The following is a 25,155-nucleotide window of genomic DNA, read 5'->3' on the forward strand; positions in this document are numbered from 1 at the left end:
TGTGTAATGTAGTTGGTCAACTTCTTGTGCAACAGCTTACTTTCTTGCAACTGTTTTTTTTTTTTTTTTTTTTTTTTTAAGTTTCATATTTAAAAACTAGTAAATCTTCAGATAGATGGGCACATAGTTTTGATGCCTTGATGTTCATTTTCCCCCTCTTAGATATCATGTAATATTTTTTAATGGAAGGAATTGTCAGGGCATCCGCTACATTTCGAGTTTTGAAATCCATGACTTTTCCATAACTCATGGGATGCAATTTTTCTAGAAAAAACATTAATTTTTCACAAGAATATCTAAATTAGTGTTTTGTGAAAATTAAATTGCAACCGTCTGATCTATGCTTTGGAGATATGTTCCTAAAAATTGAAACTAAAATTAAATGTAACTAGCTCAGCTAATATTACAAAAAAAAAAAAAAAAAAAAATTGCAATAACGACTGGTGATACACATGAAATAATTACAGAGTTTGTTAATTACAGAAATTTAAACATTTATAAATCTAAAATTTTTGAAAATATTTTTTGAATTCCAAAAAATTGTACAAAGTTTGTATGTAGATAAGGATTTACATGTCAACAAATTTGTTTTTTCTTCAAAAAATCTGATAAGATACACAAAATGTTTTTCAAAATAAAAGAAGTTTTAAACATGCAGTAAAAATAATAAAATGATGTAAAACTACTGGTGAACAGCAAAACATTTAAGCTTGATTTTTATTTATTTTTTCATTCCATTTTTTGAATTTTTTAAAATTAAAATTTTATTTTATAAACAAATGAGAAATTAAAAAAATATTATTTTTTTTAAAGCTAGTAGTTTTTTGAAAAATCTGTGACTAGCAATTATTTAATAATGACTAAAATTAAGTTTACAATAAATAAATAATCAGAAAAAAATAAAAATAATAATATAAAAGTACTTAATAATAAACTTACAAGATATTACTATATATATATATATATATATATATATATATATATATATATATATATATATATATATATATATATATATATATTAACAAAATTCTTAGGATAGGCTAAATATTGAAAAGGTTCTCGAATTTGATTTTGCAACATTTTTGGACTTGTAAAACATTTTATCCTTGAAAATTCCTTCATTTCTGTATTTTATTGATGTCCTAAATGTCCTTGATTAATTCTTTAAACCACTTTTATTTCCTAAAGTCTTCATCAATTTAAGACACTGCTAAAATTAAGGATATGAGTCTCTTGAATTAATATAGATGCAAATGACTTAAAAATTTTCAAATTGAATGAGCGGAAAAATTAGAAGTTCTACAAGACCTTAATTACAAAGCTAAGCATATGATGAGGGTTAAAAATAATACTAAACACATAACTATAAGTGTCGAAATGGTGGAAAACCTAGTAAAGAAATCCGAGTCAGTATTATAGAAGCATATGCAATCGGATTTCAAAATGTGTGAAAAATCGGGACTGAAGTGAAATGTGTAAGAAATGCCTAAGATACGTAAATTTTGCACCTAACGTGTACAATTCAATAAGTATGCATGTTCTTGAACCCAAAATCCATGACCAGTAGTTAGTTTCAGTGATTTTTAAGCATTTTTTGCTGAAAATCATGACTTTCTACAACCATTTTCAACTATAGTCAAAATTCCTGACTCTTCAGGATCGCGGACACCCTGAATTGCGCAAAATTTTGGGTATATCTAATTTTTTCATGATTATATATGATTACACACTTAATCATTTTTGCTACAAGAATTGTTTACTCCAAGAGTGCTTGCCAGGAAAAATTATTCTATTCAAGGTCCCATTGTCTTACCGACCTTTTTGCTTCATTGATGTTTTAACTTAAAATGTCCATTATTTGTGACTAAGTAAAAATATATAATTGTCCTTTCCAATCATTGTCACTCCATTGTTCACTTTGTAAATATACAAAAATGCAAGAGAAAACCATTCATCTCTACATAGTATAAAATGAAGTCTCCAAAAAGCGCCTGTGTGTTTGAATGCGCCAAACTCGAGAGCTACCTGGTCGATTTCGCTGAAATTTTCAGTTTGTTTCTTTAAGTCTGGAAAAAGTTTGCAGACCGGTTCGAAAAAATCCGATGAATAGTTCTTTTTTTTATTCCAATTTAGGCCCAATTTTTACATAAATTCCCGATTATGGAGGTGAAAAATTACTTGCACATATATTAATATTATATATTGTTGGAAAGGATAGAATTTTCCGCGTTCTACACAATTTGATTCAATGTTCTAATTTCATTACGGTGAAAGTTATTCGTGTTTTTAACTCGAATTGTTTTAGGCTTAGCTAAAATTTAGGCACTTCTTTCTTCATTAAATCTATCAACAAAAAAAGGAATTGTCCCACAGTTTTTTTTTGACACCATTGGAAAAAAGCACCATTTTTTACTCCAGATGTATCTCGACAGATGGTCGAAAAATTAAGCTGCTATCTCCAAAGGAAAAAAAGGTACAAGCCGTTTTAAATCAAGTTCAAAAAATCTAATCGCCATTCAAGTTGTTAACCATTTTATTTTCGCGTTTCCACGGTTACGCTTTTTGAATCCATTGTATCATTCACACTTTAATTTCTTAAACTTATTTTATTTTGTGTATCCATGGTTATGCTTTTTAAATTCATCTTTTTCATTTTAATTTCTTAAAAGTATTTTAATATCTATCATCATTGTTTGGAAGAAAAATCTTGCATGAGGTTTTTTTTTCTTTTATTTAAGCCTGATTGCTGAACATAAGTCACTTGACACCACGATTGGAGTAATCGCTGATCATGTAATCTGAGTAATCGATTATGTTTTGTGTAATCATAATGGTAACCTGTCAATGGGATACTCCCGTAATCGAAATCATAATCAGGCTTTTCATGCGTATTCATAACCATAATCTAAATAAAATAATAGTCATTTATCCTTGTAATCGAGTACTATTGTATGAAAAGATAACATAGTTCAATAGTAAGATAGAAAATGATTTCAAGCTATTCAGTGCTCGTCCCAGTTTGCAAATGAAAGTCATAAATCGAGATCTATCTTAAGTGGTTATGGGCCATTCATTAATTACGTAAGGACAATTTTGGGAATTTTTGACCCCCCCTCCCCCAAGTAAGGGTAAGTAAGTTTCTTAAAACCCTCCCCTCCCCCATCTTACGATAAGATTCCATTTTGTTTTTCGCAATAATAAAGTAATGAATCTTACATCACTGGAATCATTTTTAAATTCACTATCATTGAAAAAAAATTTTAAACCTTTTTTGTGCAAAAAAAATCATCAAAAGGAATCTAGACTGGGTGTTTTTTCAACAAATATTTTTTGTATATGATGTGATACAAATTAAAAATAAGTCATGCCATACACAGTGCGATTTTTTTATTATATTTTACGCTATTCATTCTTTGAAAAACAAGGAAAAAACAGCTCATCCTAATACGTTTTTTATCTTCCAGAAGCAAATGAAATAGGATCCCTGCCAAATCATTTGACCGTGTGATTTCTGATATAGAATATCGACTTGAAAAATATTACGTAAGAATGGGTCTGACCCCCTCCCAAATAAGGGTATGTAGAGATTTTTCCAAACCCCTCCTCCTTGGGATCCTTACGTAGTTAATGAATGGCTCCTTAGTACAATTAGTACACTGTGGGTGCCTTTGACAGGAATGTCTCAGGGTCTCTTGGGAATGTCTTCCCAAGTACTTACAATTGGTCATCCATCAATTTCCCTTTTCATCTGTCAATGCTAAGCAAACAAGCGAAGCACATTGTTGCCTCAAAACCATTATTTTCGCAGAAAAAGTACAATAATATCAAAAGTGATTTAGTTTTGCGCAACAAAAAGCTCTTGGTTTTTTATATTTTCGTGAGAAAGTAGTGAATGCTTGAGAAAAGATTTTGTCAAATAAAAAGTGAATTTGCATTTGTGTTTCAGTGATTCTTTTAATACTGTTATATATGTATTGCATTTACTTTTTGCTACATGACATCTAATCTAAACCCTCGTGAATAAGATTTTTTGTATGTTTTAAAAATAATTTCTTGTATACCTTTAAAAAATTTATGTGTTATATGTTTACAGCTGATATTATCTTTAGTTTGGGTTTTATAAAATTTGTTTATATTTTATTGTGTTAATGAATTATTTTATCACAAATTTTGAAATTTAATTTATCTTTTTATTCTAATTTTTAAAGTAAGAATAATTGCACTTCACTGCTGCACTAAAACTGTGGTATAAAATTATTATAAAATACTCATTTATGCAAAAAAAAAAAAAATCTTTATGACTAAAAAGCAGAAATCATAGCAAAACGTATTATTTCCTGTCTTACTTTTTTTTATGAGTGTTAAATTGAGACCTTTTAGCACTTGCAAATGTGCAATTCCTTTAGTAAGGGATTGATTCAACCTTGAGCTGATAATCAACCCAAGGTTTTTGGAAATTTCGGATCACAAAAACCCCTGTTCTAGACTTATTTAATAACTCCCAACCCTTATTAGACTTTTTTAGCTCAAGATCACCAAGAATGTGGAATATTATATAGCAGAGTTTCCCAAACTTTTCTGGCTCCAGACACCCTTTCTAAAACTAGAATTTTTCACTGTACCTTTGCTTATCTCTGTCATGAACATATACAGTGCAAGTTCGATCGAATCTGCCATACAATAGGTGGCGATAGAAGAGCCCAAGAGGAGCATAGAACTACCCATTATCGTTTCCAATCCTTAACCGTAACCGAGTTATGGTAGATATAAGAAAAATGAGTAAAAAAACAAAATTCCGAGATTCCTGTAGGAGCATTACGCAAAATAAGTACATATTTAGAAAGAACAGACTAAATCCTACAAAATGACTTTTCGCATCAAGATTGTTGCACTTTACAGTGAGCTACAAACTTTGAAAAATTGGACGTATTCAGAATTGAAATGGTGCCAAAGTTTTCAATCGACATTTTCAAAAACAACCGAATGAGCTACAATTGGTCAAATCTACCAAAAACTGATCCATTTCACTAGCTTTCAGATGACACAACAACAAATCATATTGGGCTTCAAGTTCATCAGAAATTCAGGCTTTTGTTTGAAACAGTGTAAACATCTGCATTAATTGAAAAAGGAAAACCAGCCAAGAGTCACACTTTTCTCTTTTAAATGTTTGGTTTCATGTAAGCATGCTGCTTTCTTTGTATAAGAAAATAATATTTTTATATCAAAATAAAGAGTTTTAAGATTCATTCAGTGAAAAAACACAAGAGATAACAATAAGTAGAAATAGAAGAAGCATTACCTTTTCGTGCTTTTCACACAGGAAAAATCAATAAGAAAAAGTTCACTAACATCAATGATTACCTTTAATCAATCTTCAAAATTTACAATAGCTACTGAAATTGGTCGCCACCACACCGCTCTTGCCCTTCTGTGAAAAGAAACAACTGTTGATTTTGCGAAATTTCATTTCTTAGTTTTACTACTGCTTCATCAAGCTGGTTGCTCAATTCCTGCAAACTGGCTACTTCTGTTTTGTAAATTTGTTTAAGAATCCCTAAACAAAGAAGTCCACATGAGTCAGGTCTGGCAATCCAGGTGGCTAATAAATGGGACATCAGAGACCAATTCTGAACGGCACTTGAAAACGAGCAGGGTTACTATTGAAAAACTGTGTTGCGTTCTCTTTCCAAAGCAGGAAAGGGGCCAGGATCACGGTTCTGCCGATGTCAAGGAGTACCTTTGTGCTGGACCGAATAGTGCAAAACCCAAGTGTGAGTTCACGCACGATTGCTAGAGAAGGTGGACTTTCACAAAGTAAAGTGATGAAAACATTGCACTAAAAGTATCACCCTTACCAATACACACTAGTACATGAATTCGCAATTCAGATTTCGAAAAGCGGGTAACATTTTGCAGATGGCTACTGGCTTGAGACATTGAAGAACACAGTTTTCCAAGAAAGATACTGTCAACAGTTGAGTTGTTGTTCACTAGAGAGGGCATAATAACTTTGCATAACAGGTGTCAGTATGCTGAACATAATCCTTTATTAACTCGAAGCTCATCTTTCGAAATTCAATTCAGCTTAAATGTTTCGCTTGGCATAATCAAAGATCATTTGATTGGTCTGTAAGTGCTTTTGAGGTAACCTAACAGGAAACATATTTAAGAGTTTATTGAACATCATTTGCCTGGTTTACTTGATGCTATTCCTGTTCCAGAGAGTGCGGAAATCATTTTCCAACAAGATAAAGCCCCTACATTCTTCAAATGCTGTTCGGGACTTTCTGACTGAACAGTATCCCCAATGGATTGGTCATACAGGCCCCACTCCTTGGTCACCTAGACCACCAGACCTGACTCATGTGGACTTCTTTGTTTGGGAATTCTTAAACAAATTTACAAAACAGAAATAGCCAGTTTGTAGGAACTGAGCAACCAGCTTGATGAAGCAGTAGTGAAACTAAGAAATGAAATTTCACTAAGAGCACTAAACTAGAATTGTTGCTTTTCGCAATAGGGCAAGAACGTGCATCAAGTGTGGAGGTGATCAATTTCAGTAGCTATTGTAAATTTTGATTAAAAAGGTAATCATAAAACTTTTTGTGATTGACTTTTCCTTTGTGAAAAGCACGGGAAAGTAATGCTTCTTCTATTTCTACTTATTGTTATCTTGTGTTTTTTCACTAAATGAAATGCTAAAACTATTATTTTGGAAAAAAATATTATTTTCTTATGCAAAGAAAGCAACATGGTTATGTGAAACAAAAATTTAAAACAGAAAAGTGTGACTCTTCGCTGGTTTTTCTTTTTCAACGAATGCAAATTATTACACTGTTCCAACAAAAGCCTGAATTTCTGATGAACTTGAAGCCCAATATGATTTGTTGTTGTATCATCTGAAAGCTAATAAAATTGGTCAGTTTTTAGTAGATTTGACCGATTGTAACTGTCTATGAAAACCGAACCAGTTTTCTATGAAAATGTCGATTGAAATCTTTGGCACGATTTCAATTCTGAGTGTGTCCAATGTTTCAAAGCTTGTAGTCTGCTGAAAAGTGCGACTATTTTGATGGAAAGAGTGTCATTTTGTAGGATTTAGTCTACTTTTTCCAAACATGTACTTACTTTGTGTGTAGATTCTACAGGAATTTCAGAAATTTCATTTTCTCAGCATTTTGTTTTTTTACTCATTTTCCTTATATCTACCATAACTTGGTTACGGTTAAGGATTAGACACGATAATAGGTGGTTCTATGCTCCCATTGGGCAATATCAATATATATATAGTGGGCTCTATCACCCCCTTTCATATGACAGATTCGATCAAACTCACTTTGTATATTGATACCATAGGCACTTCGTGTCACCCAGATTGGGAACTTTTGGTACATAACACTTTATATCTTCGCCTCATAGCAACAGTAGGATGTCTAACTGTTCTCAGGCTTAGATGTCTTACTGTTGCTCTGAAGCGACAATATAAATTTGAGCATCTGTGTGCAACAAACACATAGAAACTCAAATTTACAGATATAACTGCACAGTAACATCTCATTACAGCAAATATAACAAAATATCTATTTTGACGAAATTAATGTTTAGTCCCATTTTAATCGCCAATGCACTGCTTGAATTCCATTTCAACGAGCAAAATTTGTGGTTCCTTGAAGTTTGTGTAGTGAGATTTCACTGCATATCATAGCTGACAAAAATAAAAGCTAAAAATTTGGGAGACTTATGCTTTAAATTTGAGACTTTGCATGAATGAATTAAAATGTCAAAAATCTGAGTGTAAAAGGGAATTTTTTTTTTTAAATAAGCAGGGATTTCTGAAATTAGGCCTGTATAGGACCTGGAATTTGGCTATCAAAATCCTGGGAAATCCAAAATTTGTTAATTGTACTTTTTTTTTAAGTTTAAAAAAAGGCAAACTTTTACGTTTTAAAAATATTTTAAAAGAGGCTTAAGTATGTCTTCTCTTATAAGTGATATCGATCATTTCCTGCAGCAGGTAAAAATTCAGGAAATTCAGTAAAATATCTGGAACATTTACTGAACATATCTGGAACTTTACTGAAGTTTTTGGGACATACTAATTTAAAAAGAAGACGAAATAAACTTGTATAAAAAATGACCTTTTTTTTAGTGGTGTATGAAAAGGTTTTGTTTTTGCAATCGTGGGTGTTTTACTGTAAGGATTTTGTCAAAAATCCTAATCACTGAAAAATCTCCTTTTCAGGGAATTTTGCTGTTTTCATGCAAATTTGAAAGATTTTTACTTCGTTAAGGAGTTTGGGATCAAAATATGGAAATCTCCAGAACGAATCGGGAGAGTTGGCAGCTATGGCATATTGTAATTTTGATTAGCTATCTGATGACACACAAGGAATAGTTTGAACGTTGAATTCTAAATATAAGGCAATAAGTAAATTTCAGGATACGACTGTTGATGTTAGACTGCATATCATTGCCTCTAACGACAGTAAGGCAAGTGTAATTCTGAGGCTTAGATTTCTTACTGTTGCTCTGAGGAGATAATCATGACCTTTTGCATTATAGATGTCTAATGACTGAAAGAAAATGTCCTGGCTAACTGTTCCGTTTTCAAATTTAGTTTTTAATCTACTTGTAAAACTTTCAGTTTCAATATTTGTGGGTCCTGCGTTTTTTCTTTCTAAGACAGGAGTTCAATTAAAAAGGTTTCAAAATAAAAGTACTTTCTTTACCTCTGTCACAATTTACATTAAAGAATTTTGAAAAATGTACGTCTTTTAACCTCCTAGAACAGAATTAATAACGAAAGATATATAAATCAGGGTTTGTATAAAAAAACGTTTTTTTTTTTTTTTTTGAAAGAATAAAAAAAAAGGTTTTTTTGGTTTAAATCAGTTTTATTTGGTTTTTATTACTATTTGTAACAAATAATTTTACTTTAGGAAAATCATGAAGATTTTATGAATTAATTGTTAAGGAATGTTTAATATTTGTATTTGTGCCAAATTTCTCCGTAATTAAACAATTAAAAGTAAAATCTTGTAATTTTATTTCCTCATACATAGAGGTTTCTATAGGAGAATATTTTTAAAAAATATTTAACTATTATAAAACATACAATATGTAAATGGGTCTTGGTATAAATAATCAAGTAGGTTTTAAGAAAATCATTATGTTTTCCATTATAGACATTATTCCTCCTGGTTGAATGTGTTAAGGAATACTTTTTAAATCAAAGAAGAGAAAATCGTTATAATTAAAAGCCTCAGAGCAAACTTGAATGAAAATACTCTTTTAACATATTTTGCTAATGAAGACGGTCATAAAAATTAATGTTTATTGATTCTTCCACCATTCATACATGAGACTACTTTTGTTATAGTGGGATAAAAAAAAGTTCTTTGAAAGGTGAAAAATTGGCATTTTTTTAAATAAGAGCACAGAGTTACATGAATGTTTTCTGTTTTCATAATTTTATCCTTTTCTTTTCTTGGTCTGACTGCATCGTCTATCGGGGATGCAAAAAGTATGCAGGTATAAGCGCAATTTTATGCCTACTCTAAGTGTTCTTGGACTTCTTTAGTTATTTTTTTTCTCTTGTCATTTAAATATTCTAGTGCTAAGATATTTTTACACTATGCATCGCTTCAATGGTACAAAATCGATCTCAATAAATCTTAAATAATCGAGCAAATTAGATAGTACATGAAGCTTTGGTTGAAACATGCTTTTTGGACTATTTTGAAATACAAAAGACTGAAAAATAATGATAACTAAAAATGATAAAAGAGCTACAGTTGGCTCTCTGTTTAATGACTTTCAAGAGACCCCAAAAAATCGTAATTAAATAGAATGCTTTTAACACTACAATGGACCATCTGGGACCATGAAAAACCGTCGTTAAATAGAGAAAGTCGTTAAATAGAGCATCGTTAAACAGAGCCCACTGTACTTCGCTTTTTTTTTCCATATAATTTTAGAAAAACTTGGTAGGTCATGTACCTAATAGAAAAGCTGCATATATTTTAAAAAAAGAAAGAAAGAAAATAAAAACTATTCAGCAAACTTGCATTACCTTATAAGTTTCTAAATTTTATAAATCTGTAATTTACCTATAAAGCTTTGCAAAGCAAGCTTTATAGGTAAATTACAGATTGCTTATTGCAAAGAGTAAAATCTAATTACTTAGCATTAATTAGATTTTACTCTTTGCAATAATGCGTAAAATTTGTGAAAACATTTGAGGTAAAACAATGAAATTTTTGAAAAAAAAAAAAAAACACATGGTTTAAACCAACGTGGTTTAAATCAAACAACCCTGATATAAATAAGGTGGAGAGGGTTCTTAAATGTCCAAAACTCATATTGCCATTATCTCAATTGGTTCATGAATAATTGAATCGGGTATTTCCAACACTATACCATGCGAATGATTTGCATGGGTCAGCTAGTATATATTAATATAAATACCAAATAAATATTGAGTGCATGTTAAAGTGAAAATCATTTAAAATTTATTACATATAATGGATAAATTTCTAAAATTATATAAAAGTAAACAAATGCAAATATTTACAGGTATGATAATGCATAAATAAATTAAAATACGTAAAATAAATCATAATTAACAATGCTTTTTGCTTTTGGGAGCGTAATGCCGATTGGCTTTCATTAAGCAATAAGGAATTGTGAAAGAAGACTAGTTCACTTCTGCCGTTTGAAGCAAAATCATCAATTGTTTTTAGACCAGAGGATTATTTTTTTCCTTTAAAAGAGCCCCTAAAAATGAGAAAAAGCAAGTTATTTATTTTTCAAAAGCATTAAATTTTGTTTATTTACTTTTTATCTTAGCATTAAATAAACACATTAACAGAGCTAATCTCCAAGGATTCAAAATTATCTTTTAACATGATACAGCAGGTGCATTAAAAAAAAATTTCTCATTTACTCAAAATATGCCATTTCTTCATTTTAAAATACTTACACACTTGCTTAAAATAAAAGGCTATCATTACATTTGAAAAAATTCTTTTTTCAATATTAATTCACTACATTGCTTAAAAAAATATTTAATTAACACAATTTATAATATGACATACTGTATGTGAAATAACTTAGTAATGGAAAAATCAAGATGTTACCATATTAAAATTTTTTATGTTTAGTCTATTGGATATTCATGATGCAGGATTTAATATACATCACGAATATTCTCACACACAGACACACGCACAAAAAAAAGTTCATATGAGAGCATGATAATGAACTAATTGTTTACTAAGCCATACTTGTATTTGTTTAACATGTGTTATTTAACATACAATGCAGTTGAGGTAACACAGTAGAATATCTTCAACTTGTACAACTAATGATTGATTAAAAAAAAAAATTAAAAAAATATTTCAAATATTCTTTATTTACTATTCAATATAATTATATTACATATTTTTATTAATATCAATGTGTGTCAATGAAGTACTTAAAGATAAATTTAAACAGCTTTAAACTTGGAAGAATATAAGTATGATGATGGAATACAAATCATGATATTTATTCACCATAACTGGCAATTCCTAGCTTTGAAAAATAAATGCAAACAAAACTCACAATAAAAAGATGTTGCTCACTTCTTTTTAGTTTTAGGAGAAGTGCATTGAAACACACTCGATGCAGACATTAGATTCTCTATGTACTGCCCAAGTACTTGATTTTCTGACTTCAGTTTCAGATTTTCCTCCTTCACACTGTCCACTCTTTGTGATAGGTCTGTGAAAATACAAATCAACATTTTAATTTCTTTCAAAAAATTAAGCCTTTTATAGACAAGAACAGTTAAGTGTTGTTCACCCAGGGATATTTTTGATCCAAAACTTCCGACATTTCCGAAAATTTTGGGTTTTTGTTTTCAAAAATTTTGGTCTGGCAACACTCAAAAACTGAAATATTAAATTTAAAAACTTTTAAAATGTTTTTTTTTCAATGATTTCTGTATGCATATTTGAAGAATTTTTACAGAGAGTCAAGCTTTAAAAAATTTCACCCTGTCTTCAGAAAAATTTAGTGAGTGCACTTGCATCCTTGTTCTCAGAAATGAAGTCAGATTTTTGAGTGCAGAACTTGAACATACAGTTTTTCAGATCCAGAGGTGAAAAGGGCATATTATAATTATAAGATCACCAAAATAAATAAAGCTTAATTTTATTGTTGATTTAAAAGATGAATTTACTGTCTTAAATTCAATGAAAGTATTTCCCTTTTCAAAGAATATCATATTTTTTTACTATTAATGATTTCTAAAACAGCCATACTTGGAAAAACATTTCCATTTGTATTCAACTTCTTTCATTTTTCAAACTTCCTTCTATCACGGAACAAACTAATTTGCGATGTGAAGATGTAACATGATTAAGAAAAAATTCAAAATCCTTCCCATGTAATTAGTAACAAGAACTAATAGTAAAATTAACTTAGCGGGTCATACAAAATTAAAAAAATTTTCTAGATGACATTTTAACAGCAGTTATTTTTGAATAATAAAAATCCTTAAATCTTCTTTTTGGATCTTTAAAACCAATGTCAGTCACACTTGTTGAATATGAACACTAAACTGAAACACAAGTACGTATACATTACTGCAATGGATTGTATTATCAGGCAAAGTAAAAACGCATTAAACTCTCTAAGCTGAAAATAAATAAGCATATAGCTTGAATCTAAGAAACATTTTTTAATTTAAGAAAATGCATGGAAATTTAGAATGGATCTCAGAATTGTACACAGGCCCATTAAAATACAACAACAAAAAACAAAGTAGACTTTCTACACAGCCAAAAAAGAAAAGAACATGGAAAACAGATCTTAAATTTAAATCATTCAGAAGAAATTTACAATTTTACATCAAAGCTAAGTTACATTAGATTTAAATACCCAAAGATCCATATTTTAACAATTTTGAGTACTTCATTTTTAATCTTCAGAAGGTACAAAATTTTAACATAAAATATATTTTTGAAAAAATACATAGAAAAACTTAATTGACCTAAAGTTCATTCACAGGAAATATATACTAAATGTAAACAAAGAAGTGTGCCATTTGACGATCTCAATCCCTGTTTGGTTTGGACAAGAACAAATTGGTGCCAAGCAGGCGGTAAATGCAAATCCTATTGGTTAACTTTTTTTCATTCAAGAGAAATCCTTAAAAGTGGCAGAGGGGCAAACCTTGTGGAAACTTTTTTGTTTACCTCAAATCTATGTTTCTAAGAACAGAGTTTGAGTATCACATTTCTTGATTTCGAATCACAGATCTATTAAATATCTCCCAAGAGTAAAACATAAAAATAATGTTAATATTGCAGTTGTGCTTATTAGAGTTATATGATTAACTTTTATTTTTCAGCACAAAGCTATTTATTTCTTACCTTCAAGAGTATTTTGCAATTCTAAGACTTGAGAAATAAGTCTGGATTTTTCCTCCATTTCATCCGGACTCAGATCGGGATCTAATACTGAATAAAAAAGCATAGCATTAAATGAAGCTGATTACTTTTATATTGTTGAAAATGGATGACATACTGAAAAAAAGCAAAAGGTCCTTCTCCCCCCCCCCCCCAAAAAAGGAAGAAAGAATGCTAAATCAAAGTATAAAACAAATTTATTTAAAACTTTTTTTTTTGTTTCCTCAATTTGTTGGTGGCCCCTTAAATGTATGGGTGTGTTAATTTTCATTGGAAAATGACAGCTGGAGTATACTTTTTAAGTAACAATAGTTACAAAACAATTAGTTTATTATTCTCCAGATTTTTTTTAATGAATTTTTGCAAGTGGTGCAGTTTTTTCGCTGCTACTGTGTATTATATCCTCACCTCAGAGCAACCCCAAGACATCTAAATGCAAAAACAACAGTAAGATATCCTATTGTCACTAGCGCCGACTCTGGGGATTAAGGGGGGCTCAGAATGAAAATACTTTCAATATATTTTTACAATTAAGACTCATAAAAATTAATGTTTGATTCTACCACCCTTTATACATGAGACTTCTTTTATAATATTGGGATAAAAAAAGGTTTTTTGAAAGGTGAAAATCTGGCAGTGAATTTTTTTCATAAGAGCACAGAGTTACATAAATATTTTCTGTTTTCTTAATTTTCTTTTCTTGCTATGATTGCATCGTTTATCGGGAATGCAAAAGGTGTGCAGGTATAAGCACAATTTTATGCCTACTCTAAGGTTCTTGGACTTTTTTAGTTATTCTTTTTATCTTGTCATTTAAATATTGTAGAGTTAAAATTTATATACATTATGCATCGCTTCATTTGTACATAATCTATCTCAATAAATCTTAAGTAATCAAGTAAATTAGGTAGTAAATGAAGTCTTGGTTGAAATATCCTTTTTGGACTATTTTGAAATGCAAAAGAGCAAAAAATTATAATTGAATAAATAAAAAAATAGCTACTTGGATTTTTTCCTCCATGTAATTTTAGAAAAACTTAGCTGGTCTGCCTTGTATATTTATGTACCTAATAGGAAAGCTGCATTGATTTTAAAAAAGAAAAAAAACAAAAGAAAAACTATTTAGCAAACTTGCATTACCTTAAAAAATATAAGTTTCTAAATTTATGAAATCTGTAATTTATCTAACACTTTGCTAGTTACTTTGCAACAATTAGACTTGACTCTATGCAATAATATGTAAAATTTATGAAAACATTGAGAAAAAATGATAAAGTTTAAAAAAAAAACAATTTTGAAAAAGTTTAAACCAAACAACCCTGATGCTAAGACTTGCCTTTTCTGGATCTAAGAGGACTGCTTAGAGTATGTTGAGTCAAACATGAGGGGGAAGTTTGCTGGACTTCTAAAGTTGGGTTTAGAACAGCTACAAGCAATATATATCCACTGCACGGCTCTCCACAAAATAGAATTATAAAAATGTCCCTTGAGACAAGGGACATGGTCTACTTGAACCAGAAAAATTTGCATACCAATTTTTAGATTCCTATATCTTGAAAACCCCATGTCATGTATTGCTGTTCATGCAAATTATACACATAAGAAAATATGTAAAATAGTATTTTCAAGGTGCAAAAATAAGAAAATTTTCGGAGATCTCTTGAACCCCCCCCCCCCCCCCCCCCCCCCCCAGTGAAGTCAAGGCCCTCAATAATTTTTGCAAGTTGGCAGCCCTGACTATTGTTGTTCCGAAGCAATAATATATCAGACAGTAAGATTTCTGAAAACTCTAAATTGAAGCTCTTTAATTTAAAAAAAATGGATTTTTTTTAATTAAAATATTTCAAAGTAATAATATTGTCCATAGAAATGTTTAAATCAAAACCCCATTTTATTTTAATGTAAAAAATAAAGCGTAATAGAGGGAACAGCTTACAAGTTTTTACTGTGTTACTACAAAGTATCATAGTCAAAAATGACCTGTGTTGTTTATTAGAGAAGGTAACAGGGTTGTTATGAAATGTGACATCTGAACACACGCTGCATCATTATTTGGGGTGCCCACCAAAGGAGGGGCATGGGGATAATTTTAGTGGGTTTTTTTCTTCTTATTTTGGGAGAGGGGTGCTATGAACCTTGGGGCAATTTTCGTTGAAAACACATGTTCGATTTTGGCATGTTTATAAATAGAGTTTTTACTTATATGAGATAGAACCAGTGGAAATTCAACCTAAATATTACAGATCTTTTAGAAAATATCATAAAAACTATTTTAATCTTCTAAATAGATTAAAATTTGATAGACCAAAAAATATTAGCAATGCGAGAAAATTCTAGAAAAAAACACAGGTTTAATTCATCCAAAATTACTTTACAAAGCAAAAGTAGTTCATTTCTGCTTTTATTCTACAGTTGATATAAAAAGCAACGAGGAATTGCCAACCAAGAATGAAAACCAAGAAGTGTGGGTGTTTAAAACAAATTTTTTTTTTATCAAAGCATTTTTGCCGACAAATGCTTTGTTGAAAAATAAAATAAATAAAATTTTACAATTGATTGAAATACTTAATGCATATTTTGGTCTCCTAAATATTTGAAAAAAAAAAAAAAAAAAAATTAAACCAAACTCTATACATGCTGTTGAAGTTTCTAATTTTTAATTAATTGTCAAGAAAGAACAATGGCAATTTCTGGACTTGGCTTGATCAATATGCAGTTACATTTTGAAAAAGAATCACTTTACCGACATAGTGGATTTTTCTTCAGTGGGCCCACCTGCAAAAGACGGGGCGGGGGTTTTCATGCTGGGCCTACTTTGCCAAACCTTGTGGATAGTGTTCGTTAACTACAGACACGTTAACAACAACAGTGGATGTGGCAATAGTTATCAACAAATATTGCTAATTAATTAACATGTATAACTTTGAAAAAACTACATCCTAAGAAAAATGAAATACATACAAGCAGGTGCAGGGCTGCTTGATCCATTGGTATAAGCAGAAGGAATGGATTCAAAACTCTGGTGTCCCAATTCTTGCTGCTCTTCTGTCCCTTCTGTCTCGGCATCACTCTCATCTGATAAGTAGAAATTAGTTTATGGTTAATATAATAAAAAAATGGGCAATATAATTTAATACTTCGCAAAGACTTTACATTGAACAAAATCATTATTTAAACTAACTTTTAAAAAACATTCAATTAAATTGTTCTGAGGAGAGAAAGGGCTGCCAGGCGATTCTCGAAAAAATGTCCTGTGCGTAACGCTAAGTTTATTTTTTCCAGCTAACCAAAGCCTTCAAAAAATAATGCTGTTGGGGAATAATAGGTACATGCTTTAATTTTCTATCAAACCATAACAGTTAATCTCATATTTAATTAATAGTTACTTGAATAAAATAAAATACTTAGCGTTACACGCAGGACATTTTTTAAAGAATTGACCTGCTACATGAAATGTGTCCTCCATATTTCAGTGACCTTGTTAAACTTAGCATAAGGGCATGTGTAAATTTTTGGAGGCGAGACGGGCAAACAATCTAACAATATTTCAGATCAGAGGTTCTAGTAAGCGCTAACCCCTCCCCCATACACCCTCGAAATATTTTTAGTTTAGCGCTTAGTGGTGGTACTTGAGATTTTTATTTTTAGCTGCTGGATAAAATCTGTTAACGGGCCAGATTTGGCCTGCAGCTGCAGGTAGGAGAACCCTGCATTTGAGCATAAACTTTAATTCATGTGTTTTATTGTGCATTCATTTATGTGTATTGTATGTTCATTCATGTGTTTTCATTTATTGTTCATCATACAGAAATATGAAATAATTAAACAGGCAACTTTTTATAAGATGAAGTTACTTTCATAACCAAATATTCTTCAGTATTTTAAAATAAATGTTTTTGAGATGGCAACAGTATACTCCACTGTTTAAAATTTAAAAACATACAGTTTGCCTTTTCTTTCACTTTACCACATGAACTTTAAGTTGTAATTGAATTACAGTCGAACCTCCATATAATGAACTTCCACATATCAAAATTTTCTATACATCAAAATCCCAGCAAATTTCTATGTCAATTGTTTCTATATATCGAAAAAATATACATAATTTTTTTTTTTTTTTTTGGAGACATTCGTAGATTTCTTTTTCCACTTTAGACTGTTTGTCTCATGAAAAATGAAGCTTAGAGGAGAAAATAATGTTCACTAAAGTTTGCTACAAAACTCGTATGGAATCTGGGGTTGAGGGGTGTGTAAATAGGTCGTTGTTTCATTCTGGAGTTCTTAAATTCCCTCAAGTTTATTTTAAATCTTAGTTGTAACTAGTAACATTGTAAAATCAGTTTCAAGATGTCCCTTTTGTCTGTGGATTATCATTCCTAGTCTTTTTAGCTGCAGTAAAAATCATTCAAGTTAAGTGGATTGATTTTTTACTTTTCTCTCGATAACATTGTCAAAACCACAATCCCTTAATGTTGCGAATCAAGTTGAATTGCCAAAAAAATGAAAATGTATAAAAGAGCAAAAATGTAATTTGATTTTTTTTTAATTATTAACTTTCATTTAATCTGATGCTCATATAAATTAGAAATTGGGTTTCATACACGAAAATTAGCTTCAATTAATATTTTAGGAGATTTTTAGGATAAAATAAGAATGTTTCTATGGATCAAAATGTCTATATATCGAATTTTTTACGACAATTTGCTACTTCGATATATGGAGGTCCTACTATCACCTAAATTTACTTGCCAAAACATTTTGGCCAGTGCAGAGGCGTAGCGAGACCAAACATTTGGGGGGGAGGGCACCAGTGCAGTCACCAAGAAGGGTTTTACTACCCCCCCCCCCCCAGCCCCAAAGCTGAAAACTGGGAAATTCAGTTAGTAGCCAGTTGCTGGTAGACTGTTTTATTAGTGGCCACTTTTTAAAGTTAGTAGCCACTTTTTAAAACTGCAACTATGTTTCAAATTTCTATTAATAATGAAAAAAAGTATCATCAAAATATTGCTCACACACAAAAAAGGTGACACAACCAAAATACATAAATTTTTACAGAAAAGACAAAAAAAAAAAAAAAAAAATCCTTTTAGTACAGTGCAAAAACAAGGAAAAAGTTTGGTTTTAGAGCATTAGTAAATCATTTTACAAACCATAGGAACCTTTATGATGTTTTTCCTGTGGTAAGCAACATCTAAAACTATTATATATTTTTAATTGAACCGCAAAATATGTGTTTTGAGTTGTGTTACTATTTTTGTGCATGAGCGATTAAACATTGTGTTCTGTAACCTGCCATCTATTCATGAGCATGTCTTAGAAGATGTATGCAAAATACTTTTGGTTTTTAAATATGACCGGTAAAAGACATTTAAAGTCTTGCATGACATGTTTCTGTTAATTTCAAATCTTAAGAAAAATGAATTTGTGTTAAACATTTACACTTCATAAACTTGATAACAATGAATCTATGATATTGAGAATAAAATATATAAAATGAAATTGTTCATACTTGTAGCATCGCACTAGACCACTAGGGTATCATTAAATGATATTTGTTGAATAAGATAGATGATTTAAAATTTTCATTAGCTCATTCCCTTCTTCTCCTCCCATCCATTTGAGCAAAATTATTAGTATTTTCCTGCGTATCATCCGCGGGCGGCCTATAATCCGCATGTCCTAAAATCGGCCTGAAGGAAAACAAAAAGCTTCGTATAATCTGCGGCGGAGGAAAAATCCGCGGATAATACGATGTAAAAAAATAGTTTGAATTTAACATATCATTTGAGTAACCACACTAAAAACATGAAAAGGTAATTACTTTGAAGGCATAATCAAAATTATTCTAAAATATTACCTAAAATATAATGATTTCTTCTTGAAATCATGATTATAGTATGAAAATTACTTGAAAAACAGTCAAGACAAAGGAACAAACGATCTAATCTTGTGTAAATAACTTCCTAATTCACTGAATTCTTGTTTATTTTACATTGCCTAAATCCTGTAAGAGGAACATTAAGCAACGTAAAATAACCAACATACAGGCAGGCAGTGAGAAGGAAAATGAAAGCTTTATAAAATAAACAACTTTCAGTCAGCGTACAGTCTCCATCGGTGTGAATCCTGCTGTAAATATCAAGGTTCAATGCGTTGGTGTTCAGAAAATAAAAATCACAGATAATCTGAGGCAGCATATAATCCGCACCTCATGAACTTTGTCTTTTTTAACAGATAATCTGCTTATTATACGCAGGAAAATATGGCAGTCATTGCATGCAGGGTTCAAAGTGCAAATAATGGTACACTGCTGCAGCTGAATTTCTCCCTCTAGCGATGGGGAAAAGAAATACATCGGGGTAGCTTGGAACAGGGGGAGGGGAATGTGGTTTGATTGGGAATGCAAGTAGAGTGACTAAGCAAGAGTGGTGATCAATGACACATTTTTTAATAGCCACTTTTGCAACTTTAATCACCACGTTTCAGCTTTACCCCCACCCCCACCCAGTTTTTTAGAAATGGGATCACCAATTTCATTTTAGGGATGAAAAAAATGATTAGAAAGGAATTCTTCACGATCTTAAGAACATTGAATAGAAATAATAAGTGAACAAATAGAATAAAGAATATTTATGAATGTTTTGAACATTTTTTAACAAAAAGAAAGTACTCAGGGAAAAGTACAAACCTATGACAAACCCCAGTCAAATAAAAAATGAATAGGTTAATCAACATAACTTCATTGGGGCTCCCGGCATTTAAAATTTTTTATCTAGTTTTCTTTTGCTTTTGCTTTTTTTTTTTTTGTAAAAATACTATCATGAAAATAGCAGTTAAGTAGAAAAAAATATATGTGCTACCAAATTTTATAGCAATATCCAGAAGACATGACATTTAAAACAAAAGCAAGTGTAAATAACAGAATTTTTAAAAACATACTAACAGGGTTCATACACTTATAGGTTAAAAATATTCCCTGACTTTTCCAAGTTGTTTTTTTGAAAATTCCAGGTTACTTGCTTCATTCAAAATTAAGTTTAAATAGCAATATTTCCAAAATAATTAAAAGTATTTAAAGTAGCAATTACAGTACAATAAACATAGGAGAACAAAAGGACCTACAACCATCACGTACTTTTCAGATTCCCAAGCAATAAAAAAGGAATTATGTTTGTAAACTTTTGTACAAGTTGTCCCTAATGAAAAATGTGTTTCAGACATTCAAACTAAAATACCACCCTGGACAGGGGGTCCGGTTTGTCTGGCGCTAGAGTCGGCCCTGAAACGTATTTCAGAAATAGAGTAATGTTACCATAACGAAACTTCACCATATTTTTTCATATAAATGCTTCATACTAAAAGGGGAAAAAACCGATAAAAATGTCTATAACTTTATGCAGTTGGCATTAAAAACTAATCCTTGTTCCACTTAAGGATTTATTTGTTTGCTAATTTAATTAAAACCATTCGAATATTAAAGGCATTCCAAACTAATTTATGTTTCAAAACATACAAGTTACTCATGGTAAAGATCCTAATATGTCTCTTTACTTAGCCCTGTTATCGATTAACGACAGTGAATACATTTCATGCTTGCTTCAGAGAGGACTTGATTCGAAATTTTCACTATGATTACTATTAACATTACTGTTGCAAAGCAACTAAAATTCGTAACAATGGGTTTTATATTTAAACATTTAGTGGGGCAATTACATAAAATTTGCTGTTTTCCATCCTAACCAAAATAATAATTTTATTTTAGAATTTTAATTTTTCAGCGTTAAGTCGTACCTTAAGATTAAGCAAATCATTTAGTGAAATCCCTAAGGCTCTAAGTGATCTAGAGGCTGAGGTATAAACAAAAGCAAGCCTCAGATTTTTCTGACAATCAGAAACGACTGAACAGAATCATATAAGTTCAAGATGTTGAAAGTTTTTTTCTTCTTCACAGGAGCCGCAAACACTCGTATTTCAAACAAATAAAAATATAAGGCTGGATACTGAAAATTTCATTATGGAAAAACCAAAGCAGTCAAATAGTGTTGGAAAAGAAAAACTAGTGGAGAGTTTTTCAGGACACTTTTATCAATAATTTAATCAAATAAAAGCGATAGTGACAGGGGAGGGAGAGAGATCCCAAACTCTATCCCTTTACATTATGCCATCAAACTTACCCTATAGAAGAGCGATTTTGAAACTTTGATTTTGAAAAAGTCTCCGAACTCCAGTTATTCCCTTATCGAAATCAAAGATGGCCTACAATTACTTAAGGATTTCCATTTCAAAAAACTTCTAGGATTGTCCCCCAGCCCAAACTCTCGAAAAACAGCCTGCCCCATCATTAAAGATAGTCGAAAATTCCGTTTTTGGGACTTGGGGGAAAATTTTAAAGGTCCCTGAACCTTTCTTACCTCTAATATCACCAAAGATTCTAAAAATTAACATTTAGGGCTTAAATTTTGAAAATATTTCCGGGAAGAGTCCCTGAATACCCCTATAACATCATTGAACATCTTGTATTGTCATGACACGAGATTTAATTTATTCCTTCATCAAATTCCATGATTTACCCAATCATTTCTAGCTTATCGTATCTGGGTCATTTCACGGTATTTCGGAAAAATGTAGATTCCGTAACGTGACACTTTTTTTGTCACAACTATTTAAATTACTGTTTGATTTGCAAATTATTTTAATTTGAGTTTGTGTGTTGTTATGACAAACTCAAAATAAAACATTGTGCTAACTGAACAATAAATTAAAAAGTTACAGCAAAAAAACTCATGTTATGGGCTCTACACAAATGTCCAAAATACCGTGAAATGACTCCATCTGCTAATGACGAAAAATACATCCACGGTCTAAAAAGTGCTCTTTTATTTTTGTCAAAAAACCATTCTTTTTTTTTCATTACTCATTGCTTCAATGAATAGCAGCCGAGAGCGAAGACGCATTGGCTGGGCTGGATAAAGCAGCATGCTTTTGAGAGAAAGGGTGTGAGTTCAAATCTGGGTTGAAAAATATCGTTTTAATGGGTTTTTATCTTCAGCAGAATATTTATCCAAGTTTCCATGAAAATGCAAAATTGTATTCATAGCAGAATTTTAAGCTGTATGTTGTTGTTAAAATCAGGAAACAAAACGTTGATTTTAACAGGGTAAATCGTAGTTTAACTTTGTAGAAGCGTAAATTTCAATTTATTTTGCTGCTTTACAATGAATTGCTTTAGTGTATCACCTCGAGATTGCATTGGAATCAGAAATTTCTTCCTTTGAGCGCAAATGCTTCGCACAGGTCAACTAGTAATTTATAATTGTATTTTCTGGAATTTCAATATCGGAAAATTGTTGAAGACGAGTTCCAAACCTCTCTTTCCAGTAACATCACTAAAGATCATCTAAAGCTGCGTTTAAATAATTAACTTCGAAAATTTTATGAATGAGCGACATTTTTCAAAGAAATGTTTCCCGGTTAGCTTTCATTATTTTTTTATGATCATTAAACCTTCATGTATAGTTTAACTTAAAAGTGCATACTGCAACCAGAATTTTTGAAAGAAACATTATTAATAACTGTTTTAGAGGAGGGGTCCCACTTAAAATTTCTTTAAAACAACCCATAAAATTTTGCTGTAAGAGGTCCCCACACTAAGGGATAAATGGTTACCCCATAACAGTGAGGTTTGAAAATCAAAAGCAACTCTGTTGTAATTTTTGTATTAGTGAAATACAAGACGACTATGATGATTTAGTAGGAATTGATAGTTCAGCTACAAAAACTGCTAAAGCTGGTGATTAGTTATTTAGGAAACTTGTGTCAAAGAAAACCATTAAGATTTATGTAGGACTAATGTTGATAATGGTTTTTCCTTTGCCAACTTTACATAGACGCAGTCATTTAGTGTTTCCAATTTCGTTTTCAACTTATAGTTTTGACTTATTTTCCAAAATTGATCTTAATCAACTGTATTACATTCATTCAACACACCTTTATATACACGAATTTTTCTCATAAAGGGTCTTACCCCATTCAACCTTATTTGTATAAACAGTAAATTCACCAAGTTGTTTTTTTATGCATGTTTTGCTTTAACTTTGAAATTAAAGGCAAAAATAGGAGAAACATAGTTGAAAACATATGCTGTTTAAAGGAATGTAACAGTGTCGGATGTAAAAACATTTTTACGTCCGACACCTAGATTTTAATAAAAAGTATTCACTTGTTACAAAATTGAAATAGGTTACATCAATAAGATTGAAAATCTTGCTTTGAACCCAAAAATACATGTATGAAGCTTTAAAATTATTGGCTCAGCAAAATTAATTGCACATTTTGGTGTCGGACGTAAAACACTTAATGTACCCCAGAGGAATTCTTTTACGAATCAAAATGAATTATATTTTGACACATTTTTGCAACATCACCAGCAATTGTATCAATAAATGGTTATTCATCTTAATTCATAAAATTGGTATGTATTTTTTGGAAAAAATTGAGCTTCTTTGAGAGTCACCAAATATGGTTTGAAAATACTCAAGATGTTGACCTTAGTTTAATCTCCTGTAACTTGTTTATAACTGAAGTCATCAAATTTTAGACAGGCATTTCAAAATACAACTTTTTACCTTTAAAATGATACCTTATTTGTTTAGAAACTTGAATTCTGAAAATTTGATCATCCGGTTGACCTTATCATGGAATTGCCCAATTCATTGATTCACTTAAATGAATGTATATACAACGTTAGACATAAATATTGCTTTAAAGTTTTTAATACACACACAAACACACACACAGAGAACACATATATACTATATATAGTTAAGAAAAACAACACTCCCTTCACTCAAAAGTTTCAATTACCTTGCGCGTCTTCGTCTGCCAAAGGAATATTGTTCAATTCCTCTTGCAATCGAATCATGTTTTCTGCCATGATGCTTCTTAAATCAATTTAAACTGCAAAGGAAGAAAAATGAAAAACTTTACCAAATGCTTTTAAAACCATACAAGCTAAATCAACTTTCAAGAAAAGTATCGGCAGAATAAGAGATGGTTCCCAATAAAAATATTTTCGTAAAGAAAAAAATAATGAACATGAATTTTAAACGGAACAAAACATTACTAACTAATCAACAAATAATTAAGAAAATCGTTATGCAAACGTGCGAAAATTCAATTAAAAATAATTAATTGAATCAATTTACTTTCCGTTTCCGACTGACTGAAATCAAAACTCTTTTTGTAAAGTTGAGAACTCACTTGCTGATTTCACAAAAACATATTTTGATCGGTTATGTTCGAATAAAGTCACCGCTTAATCCAGTTGGCTTTTGACTGCGTTCGAATACTCGACCGGTAGTTACCGGTCGAGTTTTTGCGAACGCAGTTAAAAGTTCGAGTGTTCGCAGATAAAAGTTTCGAGTGTTGCAAAACCTTTTAAAATATTTTCAATGCAGGTCAAATGAATAATGACGTGAATCCAATAAATCTCGATTACTCCATTATTACTACGTCTCAAGTCACGAGCAGTGAGCAGTGAACCTAGTTCTCGATTGAATTCTTATCGCTTCCCAAGTTTTCAAGCAGTGGAGTTCTCGAGATCGCAAAGCGATTGATTTCATTTCTCGAATTCTCGAGGTGTCAATCACACGAGCAGTGTATTTCTCGAGCGATTTCAGAATCGAATAAACTTCTC

General features: G+C 30.9%; 1 protein-coding gene across 3 annotated transcripts; it reads right to left on the reverse strand.

Annotated features, from left to right (window-relative positions):
• Nucleotides 1-10,488: 10,488 nt before the first annotated feature.
• On the reverse strand, nucleotides 10,489-24,712 carry LOC129224496 (short coiled-coil protein A-like). Of its 3 annotated transcripts, none has more exons than XM_054858957.1 (6): nucleotides 24,665-24,712; nucleotides 24,324-24,416; nucleotides 16,422-16,535; nucleotides 13,425-13,511; nucleotides 11,631-11,769; nucleotides 10,489-10,782 (listed from the first exon to the last, which is right to left on the reverse strand). In XM_054858957.1, the coding sequence occupies exons 2-6, from the start codon at nucleotides 24,391-24,393 to the stop codon at nucleotides 10,758-10,760; spliced, it is 435 nt and encodes a 144-aa protein (XP_054714932.1). In that variant the 5' UTR covers nucleotides 24,394-24,416; nucleotides 24,665-24,712; the 3' UTR covers nucleotides 10,489-10,757. The 3 variants fall into 3 exon arrangements, with proteins under 3 accessions (XP_054714932.1, XP_054714934.1, XP_054714933.1); XM_054858959.1 differs by having other exon boundaries at nucleotides 11,611-11,769; XM_054858958.1 differs by lacking the exon at nucleotides 24,665-24,712 and adding an exon at nucleotides 24,587-24,659.
• Between the last annotated feature and the right edge of the window lie 443 nt (nucleotides 24,713-25,155).

Source organism: Uloborus diversus, chromosome 6 (assembly GCF_026930045.1).
Source record: "Uloborus diversus isolate 005 chromosome 6, Udiv.v.3.1, whole genome shotgun sequence".
Classification (NCBI taxonomy): domain Eukaryota; kingdom Metazoa; phylum Arthropoda; class Arachnida; order Araneae; family Uloboridae; genus Uloborus; species Uloborus diversus.